The sequence below is a fragment of the Ctenopharyngodon idella genome, chromosome 16 (assembly GCF_019924925.1).
Source record: "Ctenopharyngodon idella isolate HZGC_01 chromosome 16, HZGC01, whole genome shotgun sequence".
Taxonomy (NCBI): Eukaryota; Metazoa; Chordata; class Actinopteri; order Cypriniformes; family Xenocyprididae; genus Ctenopharyngodon; species Ctenopharyngodon idella.
The window spans coordinates 10,716,652-10,733,981 of record NC_067235.1 but is presented as its reverse complement, the minus strand read 5'-3'; the positions used below and the strand labels follow the sequence as shown (position 1 = coordinate 10,733,981).

General features: G+C 38.8%; 1 protein-coding gene across 2 annotated transcripts in view; it reads left to right on the top strand.

The window, feature by feature from the left end:
• The window catches only part of cep192 (centrosomal protein 192), a 31,164-nt gene extending 16,260 nt beyond the window's left edge, over nt 1-14,904 (top strand). The window contains exons 22-48 of one of the 2 annotated variants that reach the window (XM_051864557.1): nt 124-862; nt 962-1,110; nt 1,921-2,151; nt 2,510-2,635; nt 2,780-2,923; nt 2,998-3,061; nt 3,378-3,517; nt 3,643-3,735; nt 3,878-3,996; nt 4,195-4,380; nt 5,226-5,316; nt 6,626-6,805; nt 6,885-7,145; nt 7,320-7,441; nt 8,991-9,100; nt 9,194-9,356; nt 9,449-9,618; nt 9,775-9,898; nt 10,061-10,166; nt 11,820-12,027; nt 12,176-12,252; nt 12,349-12,444; nt 12,616-12,735; nt 12,989-13,098; nt 13,269-13,398; nt 13,671-13,729; nt 14,203-14,904. In XM_051864557.1, the coding sequence (XP_051720517.1) occupies nt 124-862; nt 962-1,110; nt 1,921-2,151; nt 2,510-2,635; nt 2,780-2,923; nt 2,998-3,061; nt 3,378-3,517; nt 3,643-3,735; nt 3,878-3,996; nt 4,195-4,380; nt 5,226-5,316; nt 6,626-6,805; nt 6,885-7,145; nt 7,320-7,441; nt 8,991-9,100; nt 9,194-9,356; nt 9,449-9,618; nt 9,775-9,898; nt 10,061-10,166; nt 11,820-12,027; nt 12,176-12,252; nt 12,349-12,444; nt 12,616-12,735; nt 12,989-13,098; nt 13,269-13,398; nt 13,671-13,729; nt 14,203-14,335 (4,251 nt within the window). In that variant the 3' untranslated portion in view covers nt 14,336-14,904. Of the gene's footprint in view, nt 1-123; nt 863-961; nt 1,111-1,920; nt 2,152-2,509; nt 2,636-2,779; nt 2,924-2,997; nt 3,062-3,377; nt 3,518-3,642; nt 3,736-3,877; nt 3,997-4,194; nt 4,381-5,225; nt 5,317-6,625; nt 6,806-6,884; nt 7,146-7,319; nt 7,442-8,990; nt 9,101-9,193; nt 9,357-9,436; nt 9,619-9,774; nt 9,899-10,060; nt 10,167-11,819; nt 12,028-12,175; nt 12,253-12,348; nt 12,445-12,615; nt 12,736-12,988; nt 13,099-13,268; nt 13,399-13,670; nt 13,730-14,202 lie in introns of both variants that reach the window. The other variant, XM_051864556.1, reaches the window with a different exon arrangement.
• Nucleotides 14,905-17,330: the final 2,426 nt, after the last annotated feature.

The window sequence follows — 17,330 nt, the reverse complement described above, 5'->3', positions numbered from 1 at the left end:
TAGATATTGGCATTGGCCTTTGGAAGCCCATATTGGTTGACCATTATTTGACATTGATCATGATGCCACTGATTTGCTTTATGGTTTAAATGTATAGAAGAATCTCTTTCTTTGCTTCTTCAGAAAAACACCTCAATGGCTTTAAGCACCACTATAATCAGAGCCAGCCCAACTCCTCCAGTGGAGCCATTTGATAATGGAAATGTTTTGAGTTCTTCAAAGAGTCCTGAACCTCTTTGCCACTCTGAAGTTCCAGGCCTCAATCAAAAGACCTCAGAACTGGGCTCACGTAGCCAAAGTGAGAGTGACTTCCATAAAGAAAAAAATGGACACCCTAAGGGCAACCGCCAGTCTGAGCCTAGGCCGAGGTTGTACACTCAAGGGGATTCTGGGTACTCAAGCAAACTAAACATTCAGCATCCACCTGGAACAGCCACAGAACCAGCGCACCAATTGTTGCCTCATGTCTTGGGGTCTGGGTCTTGTTTTGGTGTTGCGGATGACTTGACATATGGGCCAGTTCCGAGCTACAGCTCTCAGGGTGCCCTGTCAAACCTTCCCAGCCACCTTACAGGATGTTCCCTCTTCAGTTCCCAAATGGCACAGCAGTATCTGAGCTCAGAGGGTCCTCTACATGCTCCTTCCTATCAGATTGGAGGGCCATCTGGTTTGTATGGAGTATCAGCTGCAATGTCTGCTGCAAACCCATCTATCGGACATATGCATGTCCCTGGATCTACAAGTCTTCAGTCTGGTTACCTTAACTCTGGTCAACAACATCCTCCTCATTATCCAGTCAGCAAGACCTATGGACAGCCAAGTGTTGGGTCATGGGCCGCACGAGATATGGGAGACCTTAGAAGTGAGTGGAAATGTTCATGTATTTGAAAGACATCAGTGTTATGAAGGAGGTTCCTAAAAAGAAACTTTTTTTTTTTTTTTCTTTTCACTTGCGCTTTAGCTCAAGTGATGGTTCCAAATGAGCTGAAGTTTCCCAGTTCTTGCTGTGTGGGAATTGCCTCTCAGACGTCCCTCAACATCTTCAACCCTTCTGAGCGCTGGCAGCAAGTTTCCATCTCCATCACAAGCTTATCCATTGATGGAGAGAAGGTAAGAAAATCTGTCAAATGTAGTCTAGATCAGTGGTTCTCAACAAAGAGGCCAGGGCCCACTTCGGGGCCCCAGTGGGGCATTAAGATGATGTGAAGATAGTGATGCAACTGAAAATATTTTTTATTACAGCCACCATTTAAATGTTTGTTTCAGCAACAAATTATTATATAATTTAAATAGTTGCCTTATGTTCAATATACATTTTTATATATGTAACTTTAATTTCGGGTTCTGCAAGAAATTCACTTTGGTGCGTCACTATGTAAAATTATTCAAGGTAGGACAAAGCAAGCATTATAAGCTTAAAACAAAAAAATAAGACATTTCTCATTTTGTTTGAAAACCTATGAAAATGAGAAAAATATTAACTGAATGGTCATTTTTATAATGAATATACGTTTTTCTTCCTATTCAGTTGACATTTTATACAAGTGTATGTTCTAGATAGAGGCTAAGCTCAATGTTTAATGTTTACTTTTATCCTTAACTCTATCCAGTAAATCATGAATGACTGGAAAAGTCTTGTAAATTTATTAATTTAAATAAATGGGGACATTGAAGAACATCCGTCTCCTAAAACTTCTGAAGTCCTGCTATTTAATTTATAAAAACTAGAACTGTAAAACAGTGTTGGGCCTTCAGATATTTGGTGTGGATAATGGTGGTCTTGCATTTAGAAAAGTTGAGAACCAGTGGTCTAGATTTAGTAAAATCTGGCCAACTTACTGGTCAAAAAGTGTTTATCTATTTATCTTATTCATTGTCAGTATTTGTATGCAGTATTAAAATTGTTTCATTGCATCACAGGTGGAGTCTCTCCCATTCCAGTGGCTCATAGTAAAGAATAAGACAATAATTGGACCCAAATGTACAGAAGAACAGAAGGTTTTGTTCATAGCTCCAAGGGCTGGACTGTATCAGTGTACTCTCAGTGTGGCATCCTGGCCTGCATCTGCAGAAACAGAGGTGGTGGCTCACGCCGAAGTCTTTGCCAAGAAAGTGGTGCTGATCGCTGTGGCTGAGAACCCTTCAATAGAGGTTAAAAGAGTTTCCTTTGCCCTTGTTGCAAGTTCCAAAACACTAAAACTGCATATAATTTAAAGTGTTGTTGTTGTTTTTTTTTTTTTTTTTTTTTTGTATTAGGATTAATGTGGCAGTTGTAAGGCCAATTCACACGCACCAACAGACAGCAACAGACACTTTGTTGGGTTTTGTCTAATCAGTGTGTTACCCCTGTCGGAGCCTGTTGCCATATGTTGGACCTTGTTTTCGCTGATTGAACATGCTGAATCAGAATTTGAATGTCTGAGAAGCGATGTGAATTGGTGCAGTGTGAATTGGCCATTTAAAATGTGCAAAAATAAAGATTTAGTTTTTCTTTTATTTTAATAAATAGGTGGACGTTGGAAAGACAGGCTGTCTGGACTTCGGGGATCTGGCAGGGGGGAGTACTAAGGCCCTGCCACTCAAACTGGTCAACAGGACTCATGCCACTGTGCCTATTCGACTGGTTATCAGCGCGGTCAGTGAGATCTGTCAGCATTTGGTTTTGAAAAATGTATTATACATTGGTTGTGTATGATGTAATCCTAATGAGACTTTTGACTGATAAAGCTCAGACTTCATTCAGTGGCATGTTAAACAGTTTCAAGGTTTTGTCTCGTAGAATGCATCAGCTTGGCATTGTTTCGGCTTCTCTAAGAGCCCGGTTGCCATGAGCACAGACGGTTCCCTTCATTCTGGCTCAACCCTGACTTCACTTTCTACTTCATCAGTCATAAACCATGTGCTGCATGCCAGTTATTCAGAGGTGAATATCTCTCTAAATAGTTGTGTTCTGAACTGATGGCAGATTTGAGTGTTTAAATGCATGTCTTTTTCCAGAATCAAGAAAGCTTCTTGGTGTGGATTCATTTCAGTGCCCCTCAGAAGTACAATTCAAGTTCAGGTATGTCTGTATGTAAACGTTGAGAAATGTTTATGCTGTATTAGTGTTATTTTAGTAACACTGAGATGCTACTGTAGGTTTTTTTTTTTTTTTTTCATTATGCCTTGGCAACTAGCTGGAATAAAACAAGTTTAAGGTTTTGTTTAATATTATATTTCAAGTAACTAGTAAATAATTTTTTTTTTTTTTTTTTTTTTTTTTTTGAATGGTCTATAATAACCCTGCCCTATATCCAGTAAAATAGAGCACACACTGAACGTGAGCTGCTGCCTCTCTTTTTTTTTTTTTTTTTTTTTTTTTTTTTTTTTGGATTCAGGTGAGTTGGGGCCAGCCGATGAATACAGTGCACGGGTGGATATTGAGGTGGACAGTCCAGGCCCCAGTCATGTGATCCAGAGTGTAGCCCTGAGGGCAAGGTCAGGCACTCCCAGAGTGCATGCTCCCAAAGACCTACAGGTAACGGAGGAAACATTATGTCTCTACAAGCTACAAGACATGCCTGGCTTTTTTTGTGTTATGAAATGGGTTCAGTTTGCTTGCTTGCTTGCTATCACTTATTCACTACATAAATATCTGTACAGACGGTGTGTCTTCAGGCTCCTTTGGGGCAGACTGCAAAGCAGACTCTTCCATTAAAGAATGCGGGCAACATTGATGTTCTGCTCAGACTAAAGGTACCTGATATGAGCTTTACTTTATAATACACTTAGAAGTTTCTCATATATTGACAACATACTCTAGAATAAATACCCTAGAATGTGTCTCAAAAGCTTTGTTTTTCATTCTAGTTTCCTTGACTTTCTGGCTGTTTTTCAGAGTGCTAATGGTGACGGCTGTTTCACTGTGAGGCCAGAGGAACTGGCTCTGAAAGCTGGAGAGGAGCAAGGCGTAGTGGTCTCTTTCACTGCCCAGGACACACAAAAGCGCAAGGAAAGGCATGTTCATTCATATAAATTTAGTTTTTGTATGTTAATGCGTTTTGTCCTCATCTGAGGTTTTTATTTTTTATTTCTTATTTTAAATGGTACACAGTTCAATTTGTCAAAAATATAGTTTGACACTTGGGGGCGAAATGTAGTTTTAAAATATATTTGCTACTTCATATTCAAGTAATTTATTATTTTTTTTCTCAGCATGTTGTCGATTCTGGTTCTACCCAGTGGACCTCAGTATGAGGTGATGTTGAAAGGAGAGATGGTCCAGGGAGTTTCTGGGAAAGTGGCATCCCTACCTGCTGTATTATCACAGGCTGAAGTCCCACCCATCCTCTCCAACAAACAGTTCATGGCATGGGGAGGAGTTACTTTGGGCAGAGCAGTGTGAGTACACATAGCCATAGAAAATACTTCAAATTACTCAAGGTTTGGTTTGCGTCACTGTTTTAGAGTCACGGTTTCGGTATGGTTTGTATGTGACAAGGACTACTGTCAAATAAAAAAAAAAAAGAAAATAACAACAAATAATGAAACTACAAGCAACAACACAAATAAATACAATAGAGCAAACAATATTGTTTAGAAATAGTTATAAATAATTATTTATACAAATAAAATAAACAGCTTTTCAAGTTTTTCAGGTAGGTCTAACAGTAGTTTTCAGGTACAGAAACTGAATAAAGTAATCAAATGAAAAATAACTTCACTGTACAAATTAAATTCAGTCAAGAGCAGTGAAGGGTTTTTTTTTTGTTTGTTTGTTTTAAACACAGACAGCAGCAGGCGTTATTAGGTTGCTGTCACTTTAAGACAGCCTAATGCACAGATCCAATATACTGATAGTGTACACATGTTGTCTTTCTCGATTGTTCGGCAACTGTGATGCCAGCAATAGATTTACATGCCAACAGTTGATTGGACAGCTACTCTCACGTGAAATGCATGCGGATTGTATTTATTGACAGAAACTTACATTAGCAGAACTCTGTTTTATGCATGGTTTTGTTTTGTTTTTGTTTTTTTTCTTCTTCACCAAACCATATTATAGATGCGTCTTCAGATTTAAGATTAACCACGCCGCAAATGCCTGCCAAACCTAGGGTGGAGAACAGTACTGTTTGGGTTTTTCACCAAGAATCGTTACACCCCTAATAGAAAGTCATAGAAACTTCTATAAACATGTAAACATACAAGTGAAATGTATGTGGATGATGCTTTTGTGTTTGTAGGCAACAGAAACTGGTGCTAAGGAACAATTCACCCACTACATCACAGCAACTCAGACTTCTCATCAGGGGTCAAGACCAAGATTGTTTCCAGGTAAGCTAACTCAGCGAGAAATTTAGTTGTATTTAATTTAGTTCATTCTTCATTCAGCTGCCAAATGTGAGTAAAAACACGGGCGTTGGTGGATATACGAAACAGCTGGTCGATAATTTGCTGCTACATATTTTAGAGTAAAGCTGCATAAGCTGCTTGCATGTAAATTACAAGTGTCTTGGAGCAGCTTGGTTTGCAGTAAATACTCCCCTGCATGATCTCCTCTGTGCAGATAGTTTGGTTCACTCATAACGTGCATTCAAAAATGCAACACACAGCAACATTTTTCCCATATATGAATTGAGCATGTGGACGAGCGTGTCGAGCGCACATCCCATTTTCACTGACATCGCTGAAAAGTTTGTAGTTCGGTCGGACATGTCAATAGCAGAGAAAGTAAAATGATGTACCCATTACTAACATTACTTGACGTTAAGGAGAGAGAGCACTTCTGATGCATGCCCTTGATTGCTGATCGCTCACTAAGCACACGCGTGTCAGCTGGATTAAAACTAAATTGTACATGTAGCCCAAGTGAAAACATGAACTGTTATGTGATTTCTATCATGTGATTCTCTACATTATTACAGGAAAACGGCATGTGATTACTGTGCTGCTTCACCGAAGCGGCTCTTAATGTGCGTTGTAGATGAAATACGATAGAGCAAGAGAATGAACAGAACAGTAACAAACTCGTACAGTACTTTTTAACTGGCATAATTTAGCATGAATTTTAATTTAGCATGGAAACATCTATTTGCTAAATGAATTAAGCCAAGATGTAAATGTAATGGGACTATATGCACAAATATTTAAGTATTTTGAGAGCATAGGGAGACCATCTCGATTACATCATTCACAGTGCTTGATGGGAGTGGCTGTTCCCTGCAAGCTATTTTGGTGCGATTCGATTGTCACGACTCTGATTGGTGGAATTTTTTTTTTTTTTTTTTTTTTTTTTTGTACAGCATCATGGGTAATTTCAGGTTTTTCACCACAAATTATGCTGTTAGAAAATTATTTTAAAAAGAAGTTGAAATAACACATGGCTTCAACAAAAGCACTTACCATCGATTCACTTCTGAACTCACAATAGGTCTGTCTTTAAATGTTTATAAGTAATTGTTAAAAACTAATTTCCCTATTGAGAAAATAATGGAGTTTTTACTTTCAGAACCCAACTGTTGTGCTCTGTTGGCCTAGGATAAGCAGCCAACCAGCTCCTTGGTTTTGTAGAACCGGTGGCAGTATATTCACGTCTATCATTTATCTTTTCTGTCCTTTGTCTTTTTCTGTCTCAACCCTCCAGCTGCAGAGTTCATTCGGCCCAGATGAGCGACTGACACGTAACAGAGAGCTGTCAATCAAACCTAAAGAGGATGTGACTGTTCATCTGCTCTTTGCTCCCACTCGCGTTGCCTCCATGCTGGCCAAACTGGAGATTAAGCAGTCTGCTGCACGTGCCTCCCAGCCTGGGGTCAAATTCACTGTGAGTTTATTTATAACCTCTGATAAACAGTAATATTGTGCTACAAATAGGTGGTTACACTTTATCATGGTGTTCTCAGATCCCTTTGTCGGGATATGGCGGCACAAGTAACGTGATCCTGGAGGAGTTGAGGAAACGTTCAGATGGCTATGTGGCCACGCTGGGTGGAGTTCAGGCTGGCCGTGTCAGTAAACTCTGCGTGTGCGTGCGGAACACGGGCTCACGTGCTGCCTTCGTAAAAGCAGTACCCTACAGCAATCTTCAGAATCGAGCTGTCATGGACTCGACCATTATTAGCTTGTCCCCTTCACAGTTCGTCCTGAAAGAGAGAACGCAGGAGGTGAGCCAAGTGCACATTTTTTTGTGGTGTGGTGGTTTTTAGTTTTTGTTAATTTTAGCAAAGATTTCTTTCATATAACATTTAAAGATGAAATCTTTAATATTTTGCTTTTGGACTGATATCCATGTTTACACCTGTATTTGCTTGGAAGATTTATCAGTGCTGCTTTTACAGGTGATCACAATAGCGATGAAGGCTTCACGCAGAGAGCAGGCTCTCTGTCAGTCCGGTGCTGCTCTCCTTGCCACTGTCTGCCTGTTCTGTGGGGACGAGGTCTCTCGACAACAGTTCAGGAAGTCAGTGATTTTTCTCATTTGACTGGCAGAATTCTCAGCTTAAACAAGAATTTTAGTCTTAGAACAGAGTTGTTTTTTTTTTGTTTGTTTTTTTATTGAAATTGTACAGAGCCCCTAAAGGGACCTTTGCAAAAAAAAAAATATATATACAGAGTTTCACGTGCGCACAAGAAACGTATTGCGTGCGCACGCCATAAGTTTCTCGTGCGTACGTGATACGTTACAATTTCCGGTTTGTGTATATGAAAACCTATTTCATTTGTGCTTCACTGCCTATAGAGTAAGCAAGAGTATGCATGCACATGAATCAATAAAGATCTATTTACTCAAAATTATGAAGAAAATGTGAGTATGGATGTGCATGAATCAATAAAGATCTATTTGCTCAAAATTTTGCAGAAAGAGATTTTCTTCATTCAGTTCTAACAGCACTCATTGCGAGCAGAGCCATAGATGTAAAGGACTTTAAGGGAGTCACATGTTTAAAAAGAATTAAAACAAATAATTAGCTGGATTCATCCTAGATGAACTGGTCTAAGAAAGCCAAATTTTGAGCAAATACAGCTTTATTAATTCATGCGCATCCATACTGTAGCTTTCTTCATAGGAAGTTACGCACTAATGAAACAGGTTATAGTATACACAAACCGGAAATTGTAACACGAGTGCATGCGATACGTTTCACGTGCGCACGCGGAAGTCTGTATATTTTTTATTTTTGCAAAGGTCCCTTTAGGGGCTCTGTAAAAATGTAATATGCAGAATTTATTTGATTTGAAAATTAACTAGTTGTTGTTATTATATAACTAGTAAACATTAACTAATTATACACTACCGTTTAAAAGTTTGGACTTTTTTTTTTTTTTTCTTATGCTCACCAAGACTGCATTTATTTGCTAAAAAAAAAATTACAGTAAAACTTAACTTAAATGAATAAATGCTGTAGAAGTATTGTTCATTCTTAATTCATGTTAACTAAAGTAGTTAACAAGGTTTCATTAACTAACATTAGTTAAGTGTTACCAATGTTTTTAAATAGAAAACAGCTCTTTTAAATTGTTGTAATAATTCACAATATTACTGTTTTTACTGTATTTTTGATTAAATAAATGCAGCCTTGGTGAGCAAAAACATTTTGGGGGAAAAAAAGGTCATTATTCCGTTGTTATTTTTTAAATTTTCGGTAGTGTATATTATCATATATAATATACACAAGATGTGATATTAATATCACATCACAATATACCAATTATGGAAAACTACTAAAAAATAAAATAATGAAAGATGACTTGTGTAATTTATGTACTTCTGCAATGGAAAAAAAAAAATTGAAAACTAACCAAATAATGTGTATTTTCTTAGAGGCTTTGAATTGATCATAGCAGTTTGCCTCAGATTCAAAACACATTGTTATATCACATTTATTTTTCAAGTGTTGCATGTAGCTATCCATAGTGCACTGGAGATCTTTTTGGAAATTAAATATAATTGCTAGTATATGATTCACGCTTACCTGCTGAGGATGTTTATATTTTAATCTGTTTTTAAGGTTATTACAAATCAAACCAGAAGCAGGGAATAAAGTACTGTCTGAGAACAGCCTATTGAAGAGTATCCCCTTTGATGAAATGTTCCTTGGAGAGGAGCAGGTTCAGGAGGGTAAGTTGACAAGGATTGGCTCAAATTTAATTACTTTTACTCATTAACTGACCCTGGTTGTGATTTTTGTCTTTATGATTGGTTAATTTTCAGCCTATGATCTGCCTCAGAGGCCAAATGAAGCTCAAATTTTCTATGGCAACATGAGCAAAGTGATGTTGTCACTGTTTGGCACTATGGAAATGTCAGACTCTGGAGAGAGTGACCATATGGAGTCCATCAGACCTTCACAACGGCACGCTTCTGAATCAGACAGGTAATCATCTTCAATGAATAACATAGTGAACATAAATGAATGTTTTCAGACTTTACGCTGCTGATGAAGTTAATGTGTAGTTCTCCACGCAGCGGTTTGGGGTCATCGGGCCGTTACATCAGTAATGTTTCTCTGGACGTGCTGCCAGTCAAAGGTCCTCCATTGAGCCCATCAGAACCTGTGCTGACACAAACAGAGCTGAACCTGAAGAACGCCTGGAGCATCAAGCCTGAACAGCTGGTTCTCACTGCACCCACTATCAGTAAGACTCATTTGAGTTTAAGAATGTGATATTGAAAATGACCTCAAGTGGTTTGTGTTGTTATAACATTAGTATTTGTTTGAAGCAAATGCACTTAGCATTGTGGGATCAAATGCTTCCCCCTCCAAATGTTATTTTCTGTTGGCTTATTTGCAGACAGTGCGGCTGACACCAGGCATGTGCAAATACTGAACCGCTCAAACAGAGAGCTGAGCTTTGAGCTGTCCTGGCCTGCCCACTGCCTTACCATCACCCCACAGCACGGAGTCATTGAACCTCAGTACGAGACTTGCATATAAACAAACAAACACCAGGAAAATCAATGAAACACAATCACCTTAACGTTTTGTTCTCATATTTCATTTAAAACACACAGCTGATATAAATATTTTGCATTTCAACAAATTTAAATCTATAGCCATTTTGTTTTTGTTTTTTTTAGGAGCCATTTGCAAATCCTCATCAGTCCCAATCCATCTCTGGCATCCAAATCCTCCATGCTGCCCTGGAGTGGGCAGATCTATGTGCAATGTGATAATCAACAGAAGGTACTAGTTTCCTTCAAAACAAAATGGTGGGAATTTACATGCTTTCAAGGATTGCCTCTAGTTTTTATAGTTTAAGGGTTGTCACTAGTTTATATATCAACATGACATGCTTTTGATTTATCACAAAAAATAATTTTAAAGTAATGTGCTTAAGTCTTGTTCAGGCTGCTACATTCCTATGTAGTTTGAAATCCTATTCAAATCACATTTCTGGAATTCTGTTTGTCAAGACCGCTCTGATCAGATTTTGTGTAGGTTTTCTGCATGTTATTTTGTCACATCATGTAAAACGTAAACATTTTAGATGTTGTAGGAAATGTTAAAAATTGTTGCAGAAACAAGGTTGTTGCAAAGTGCAGATCGAGTAGAAAATTTCAGTATACTGCTAGTCAGCCTGGTCTACCCACCTCTTTGAATATTGAGACTAGGGTTGTCAAAAGTGATGATCCACGCTTCAAAAACATGTTGTAAATAGATATTTTTGACACTCTTCACTGAGCGCTTGCAGATACACACAGGAGCCTTTCAAAGCAGTAGGCTTGCGAACAAGAGTCGCAGCACAGACCAGCAGCAGCAGTCAGATTTAATTTATAACGAGAGTGATGAGCTTACTGACAAGACGATGACGGAAGATTTGGATTCAAAGCGAAATGTAAAAGTGCCTATTTGGCAACATTTTGGATTTAAACCCAGTGCTAATAGGGAACCTGCAAATGATTGGTTGTTTTTCTAGTTGTTGTTTAAGAATAATAAACCCACCATTGGCGCCCCATATTGGCGCTAATACGAAAGCGAAAGTAAAATGCGCACGGCTGCACAGGCATTCATAAAGCTGCATGTCTACTGGTGCGGAGCAGTTTCAGTTCATTCCTATGGAAGCTCAACTTCCATATGAATTAATTGAAAATTCTCGCTCTGCTCTGCACTATTATGAATGCCCATGCTCATTTTACTTTCACTTTTGAATTTAAAAGCAAGGTGCAGACAGTATATTTGCAGAGGTATTACCGGTGTTTACACGTCGATTAACCGGTGGGAAAATTTCCTCACAATCACATCCCTAGAAAACAGCCGTCTATCAGTGGATCCCTAATATATCCCGTGATAGAAATCTACTTTCAAACGCTCCTGTGTGTATCTGTGTAAGCGCTCAGTGAAGAGCGAAGCGCTCAGTGAAGAGCAAAGACGTCTATTTAAAACATGTTTTAAAGCGTTGATCTTTGTAGCCAGTCACAGACATATCTGTTGACCGCGTGAACACAATGGTCAATCAGAGTTGTTTAAGAATCCGCTAGGGGGAAATGCTGGTATCGTCACTTTTTTTTTTTTTTTTTTTTTTTTTTTAATTTCAGTACCACTTGGTACTGAAGTTGGTACGTTTGACAACCCTAATTGAGACCACGGGGGACACCAATCAGATCTGAATAGTTGCGATACACAATGTGGACAGTCAATCCTTTAGATCAGATTACAATCAGACAAATAATCGTATTTAAACTGACAGTATGAACATAGCCTTGCAAATGGAGCAAAGCATTCCAGTAAGTTTAATAACAGAAATGTGCTCACTTTTTTTTTTTTTTTTTTTTTATAAATTAGCTTAGCTTGGTGTTGCTCTTTCCATACCGTCTGTTCTTATCTTTTTCTCTTAAGTCCATTAAAGTCCAGATCAGGCAGGATCTGGCCATGGATGTCTCTGCCACTAGCTGTGCCATGGACCGCTCTTTATGCCCACTACCCCCTCAGGCTGAGACCCCTACTGTACCAGGACAGAAACCTCAGAGCAGCAGCGCCCAACCTCAGGTTGAGATCAAGAACCGAACCTTGGTCTTCCCACCCACTGCCTCTGGAGAGTCATCAGGTAACTTTAGAACCCGCCATCTGAACTGTATCATTATGGTAATGAGACATTAGAACTTTCAATATAATTCTGAAATCTTGGCCTATTAAAATTGTGTAAGGAAAACTTTTTTTTTTTTTTTTTTTTTTTTTTTTTTTCCTTTCTGCAGAATGTTCTCTGGATGTGGAGAATCATGGAGAGGAGGTGAGGTGGTACCTCTCTTCATTTGCACCTCCATACGTGAAGGTGTGTGTGATTGTTGGCACTTACATAAGAATTTTGGAACCTTTTCATTCCTGAGGGATTTTTGGATTTTGACTGTGCTGTTGTCTCTTGGTTCAGGGTGTCGATAGCAGTGGAGATGTTTATCGTGCCACATACTCTGCCTTCAGATGTGAGAAGGTATCTGGGACTTTAGGGATTCAAGAGAGGATGAAGGTATGGCTGTGTGTGTCCAAACATCATCATGTCTCTGACAGATCTAACGCGTTTTAACCTGATTTAACCCGTTTATTGGTGGTTTTTGGTTTGGGTTATATTGGTGGTTTTTGGTTTGGGTTTTGTTGGTGGTGTGTTTGTTTGACTTTTTTTGTTTTGCTTTGTTAAAAGGTTCCAATCACTTTCCTCCCACGTGACCGAGGAGATTATGCCCAATTTTGGGATTTGGAATGCCACCCAGCAGCCAAACCTCAGCACAAGAGCCGTGTTCGCTTTCAGCTGTGCGGCACTGTAAGTCTCTTGAATGCAGTGTTCTGTAGTGTTGTGTTTTTTTTTTTTTTTTTTTTTTTTTTTTGTCTTTTATAACCAGACGAAACTAATGCAACTCCCATTAAATTTGCCTGCTAACCACATGGGCTGTTAGCTGAAAGTGCTGTTTCAGTCATGCATTAATCAAAGCGAGACTGAAAGAGTAAAGCATGAGCAGTATGCTAACTGGGAATGGTAGTCCTTCACAGTTGAGTGTATTAATTTGTGTGTGCAGGGCATAAGAGCAGGAGAAGGATCGAGTGTTAAAGAAAATTGCTCCTTGGTGAAAACAGAAGCCACTGTGAAGAACAGGAAGAGACTGGAGTCTGCAGGCTCAAAGACAGGGTAAAAGAGTCTTTTTCACACTGAAGTACTACTGATCGTCTGTCTTATTAACATGCAGAATTCAGCACTACAGTCTACAACTAATCTAAATCTGATCTATAGAGGAAGATTGAACTTTCTCCTCTAAAACATTACATAGACATTTTGCTGTTTATCTTTAATTCATTCAGATCTTCAACTGAGACCCAAAAGAGGGGAGTTTATGCACCCCAAAGTCTGTACACATTTCCTGCCACACGTGTGGGCTTCACCAGCACGCTGAAGGTTAACTTCAGAAACAACTCCTCCAACACACATGAGGTGAGAACACAGTGCTGCACTAATGACCTTCAAAGTCACATGACATTTGTAAAGCAGCAACAACTAATCAATACAGACATTTCACAGTTGTTTAAAGTTCTGTTTCTATGGGAAAAATACATTAAGAATTCACAGAGCCATTATTTACATATAAAATACATTCAAGTCTAACAACTTAAGTCATATTGCATGTTGATGTGTGCAGTGTTATTACTGCTGCACCTAAATGTCTGGCATGAGACTTATTTTGAGCTTTTCTAATTAACTTGCAGCTAAAATTCATAAGTCCTAAAGAGCCTTTCCACATCAAGCATTCAAATTATTCTCTAAGGTGAGTTAAATTCTCTCTTGCTTGTTCTTTAGTAGTAGTAAGTCTTACTGTTTGCTCAAGCCAATTTAAGAAATAATAGCAAGTAGAGAGATTTTATTGAAGCATTCCATGTCACTTCCTGCTGCCAATGCCTGATGTGAAGGCTCTGAGTCTGAGCTCAACCACAGGTTGGCCAGGTGTTATTTTTGTTTTGTGGTTTGTAGCACTATATGCACATGTGTGTGTTTGTGTGTGTGTGTGTGTACTAAATGTGTGTGGTGTTATAAATCATTTAACTTAAGTTTAAACTCCAAAACTTGTTTAAATATTTATGAAGTTATGCATTCTATATCAGTTGGCTAGATTTTTTTATTTTTGGCAGTTTTTGTATTAATGTGAAAGTCACGTTCTTAATACCATTTTCTGTAACATCACAAGCTAGTTCAGTGTGCATGTTTTCAAGCATTTGAATCTTTTTCCATGTGCCTTTCTAGATCACAACACTACATCAACCTCCCTGTGCAGTTCGTGCCGGCCGCTGCAGGCCAGTTTTCCGGCATGCTACTCGTACAGACGGACACAGACGCTAAACTCGCCATAGAGCTCAGTGGAGAAGCCTTGCCATAAAGACCTGCTCAACATACCCGCTCACCGCCAGCAGAGGCCACTGTAAGACGAAGCTAATAATGAAGAGACCTACTTGAACATTTTTTTTTCTTCTAAACGCTTTGCAAAAGAATGTCAAGCTTTGTGTTTTTCCCCCACCCTTTGTTTTTACAGTTGTCAACTATCATCATTATACTTGCATTCTTTTAGATACAAGCACCATGCAATATGGATATTATATATCCAGCATCACAACTCAACACTTGTCATTATTTTTGTGTTTGCCACAGTTTATCACCTTTGTATCACTGATGTAATGTCTGAATCAGTTTTCCTGCCATTTTCTACCTTGTTGGAAGGATTTGTTTTATTTTTGTGTAACTGTTAACATGAGCTCACCTGTTGATAGAAGTGTTCACATAATGAGGCTGGACAAATATTTTGAAGAAAGATCTGCATCACCATTAGTTAAAGATTGCACATGCTCTGTACAGCACAAAAACCATTTTATGTATTTTTTTTGTTGTCTGTGTGCGTGTCGTAGGTATTTATTTTAAATCAGTTCTTGATAAATAAAAAAATTAATTTTATTTACTGGTGAATTGTCTTCCACTAATGTGTATCCTACTTTTACTATAATTTATGCCGTTATTTGCTTATACCTTATAATGAAAAGGTTGTTGAGCTTGTTTATGGTTAAGTTAAAGGCACACTACACTAACATTTTGTTCAAAATTTAAATGAGCTGATATTATCAATGCTTCTTCTAAAACATCTTCTTGGCTTACCCTGAATCACTATGGTAAGCCCATTATAAGTGTTTATATTTTAGACTTAGCAGGGTGTTTTTCGCAGAAAATTGTGTATATGTCACTCGCCCGTGCGTGTCTTGTCATATCCATAAATAGAGAAAAGCTGCTCTGGCTACTTTGACACGTGTATGGTGTAGGAGTGACAGGTTAGTTGTCACAACAAGCAAGAAAGGTTGACACAGAGCAGCTAAATCTCAAACCTCTGGGCAATCGTACATTTAAAAAAAAAAAAAAAAAAAAAAAAAAAACAGAACAGAAGAGTGTCTGCTAACAAAAAAAAGAACGCGACAATCAACATTGGGCTTGGCTTTTCGAAGATGCCGAGAACTGAGGGATTTGAAATGCAGGGATGGTATTACTCAACAGGTAAGTACAGTATTTTATTGAACAGATAAATTGTCATATGTAGCTCTCTAACAAGAGTTCATTGTAAAGCATTATCTATTGTGCAGGGTCATTTTATTATGTTTGTTGATTAGCTACAACTTTTGAAGTAATGTCTTCAAGGGTTAGTTCACCCAAAAATGAAATTTCTGTCATTAATTACTCACGGGTTTGGAATGACATGAGGGTGAGACCTTCATTCATCTTCGGAACACAAATTAAGATATTTTGATGAAATCTGAGAGGTTTTTTTATCCCCGATAAAAAGCAACGTAATTACTGTCATTTAAGGTCCAGAAAGGTATAAAAGACATCATTAAAATAGTCAACGTGACTACAGTGGTTCAACCTTAATGTTATGAAGCGACGAGAATACTTTTTGTGCACAAAAACAAAACAAAAATAACGACTTTATTCAACAATTTCTTCTCTACCCTGTCAGTCTCCTATGCAGTTAACGCAATGGGTGCTTCTCAATTCTTATTTGTGCATCCATCCTCCTTTCCTCACTTCCTTTCCTCACGTCTTAGCTCCACCCCTTCAGGATGCAAAGGAAGGACGCAAGGAAAAGACTCAAGGACGGAGGAATTGAATCAAGTGAAATAATATATTCTCACTCCCTTTAGCATCACTTCAAAGCGTCATCAGCACTCGAGGGATCCATATGTTGTTAAAGTTTGGTTATTTAAAAAAATGATAATAAATATGAATAAAGCAAGATGCCCTGTTGAAATATATGAGATGTAAAGTTTATTTAAACTGCAAAAGTAAAGCATACATTTAAATTATTGTGACAGAAATGAAGGGGAAGGAGAATTTATACGTGCGTCGGGTTTTTCGACGAGAAAACACCCGTGTATCCTCACTCATGACTCCTCGGGAAGCCTCCTCACTCCTTGTTCCTCGCCTCCTCGTGGTGCAATTAGGGAATTGAGATGTCCTTCAAGTCAAGATGGCTGATATCGATAGGTTTCCGGGTCATAGGATGGAGGACGGAGGAGCGAGGAAACGAGGAGGGATATTGAGAAGCACCCAATGAATGCAGTGCAGGCTTCTGTATTTACGTCCGAATGCAGGTGATGTGCCGAATTTCGACCCCCTGCCAGATTATTACCCCCCTAGTATTGGTAGGTTTAGGAGTAGGTGTGGAGAGGGGAGGGGTTAGTATTAGGGGTGGGGTTAAGATTAGGCAATCAGTTAGCGACTTCAATGAAGGGGGTAATAATCTGGCAGGGGGTCGAAATTCGGCACAATCACCTATTCAGTATTGGTCGACGCTTTTCACATGAGCCCCACGACTGATGCTGACACAGGAGCCGGCCAATAATGAGCCGGCGTTCGGACGTAAACATGGAAGCCTTGCACTGCGTCAACTATGTAGGAGACTGACAGGGTAGAGAAGAAATTGTTAAATAAAGTCGTTAATTTTGTTTTGTTGTCACGCAGTCAGCGTGAGATCCTTCCTATCTAAACTGATACAGGGAAAGCTGCAGGTCGGAGTAATGAAAGGTGAATTGCTACAACAGAAACTAACCTTTAACCCTACCCCACACCCTGACAGACAGCTTTCGTGACCACTTTCTCCACGCCCCCTACCTTTCGGCATGCCCATTACTCCGACGTGCAGATACCCATACTTGGGCTAAAGTTGTCTCTTGGGCTCAGCTCAGATAATGAGTTTTATGAGCATTAGGATAACCAGCCAAAACTATGATCTTCACAAAATGCATGCAGTTTTGTTTATATAGTGTACCATTAACATTTTTAAAAGTTGGTTTTGTTTATAACCCATTGTTTTTTGCATTAATTCAAAACAAGTA